Source organism: Penaeus monodon, chromosome 33 (assembly GCF_015228065.2).
Source record: "Penaeus monodon isolate SGIC_2016 chromosome 33, NSTDA_Pmon_1, whole genome shotgun sequence".
Taxonomy (NCBI): Eukaryota; Metazoa; Arthropoda; class Malacostraca; order Decapoda; family Penaeidae; genus Penaeus; species Penaeus monodon.
This window is the reverse complement of record NC_051418.1, coordinates 17,174,203-17,174,969: the sequence shown is the minus strand read 5'-3', so window position 1 is coordinate 17,174,969 and position 767 is coordinate 17,174,203. Positions and strand designations below refer to the sequence as shown.

Below are 767 nucleotides of genomic sequence, written 5' to 3'. Positions count from 1 at the left end.
GCTATTGCATATATAAAAATATTTTATACACCTTATACTCCCTCATGTACAGAATAACCTCTACATTGTTTTTATATACTGTCTGGCTGGTTGAATATGGGAACTCTTGAATGGTTTCATGAAAGTAAAAATATTAAAACTGGTGGCTGTAATTTGTACTCTAGGTACAATCATGCCAATCACCACACCATTCGGTAAATCTCCTTCAAAAAGCTTTCTAATAATAAATACATCTAACTCTGTGGTATGGCACACTCTCCAGGGCAGCAGCATGCGTCAGCCGATAGTCCCAGAGGAAGAAATCAACCTTGGCACTATTAATTGATGCAGAACAACCTGACTGTGACAAGAGCTCTTTTATCCGTTCTACAATCAGCTCTGCAGCATGGATGGAGCAGCCTCGGATCTCAACCTGTTTCGGAAGAGGGAAAGTTTGGAATTAAAATAAGAAAACATTCAAAATGAACCAATTACCTGCCAGCCAAGATGAGCCCCCTGATATGAAAGCATTATACTAAAAAATGATCATAAAACTAACACATTAAAATTATAACCAAGTTGGAAAGTGACAATGTTTTTTAACATATATACAAGGTGTTGGCAGTCCATGGGTGAAGTGTATAAACATCCAAATTTTTACCATCATAAATGATTTGTTATCAGTTACCCTTGGTATAATGTGTATAGCATAAATGAGAAGGTACTTTAACCCACTGATGCCAGATATATGCACTACCCAATATCACATAATTTTAATTATCTGTTTA

General features: G+C 36.0%; 1 protein-coding gene across 1 annotated transcript in view; it reads right to left on the bottom strand.

Moving 5' to 3' along the window:
• The window catches only part of LOC119594110 (queuosine salvage protein-like), a gene marked incomplete in the record, with an annotated part of 4,969 nt that overhangs the window by 357 nt on the left and 3,845 nt on the right, over positions 1-767 (bottom strand). Inside the window, 1 exon segment of the mRNA XM_037943168.1 lies at positions 1-412. Coding sequence (XP_037799096.1) covers positions 218-412 — 195 coding nt within the window.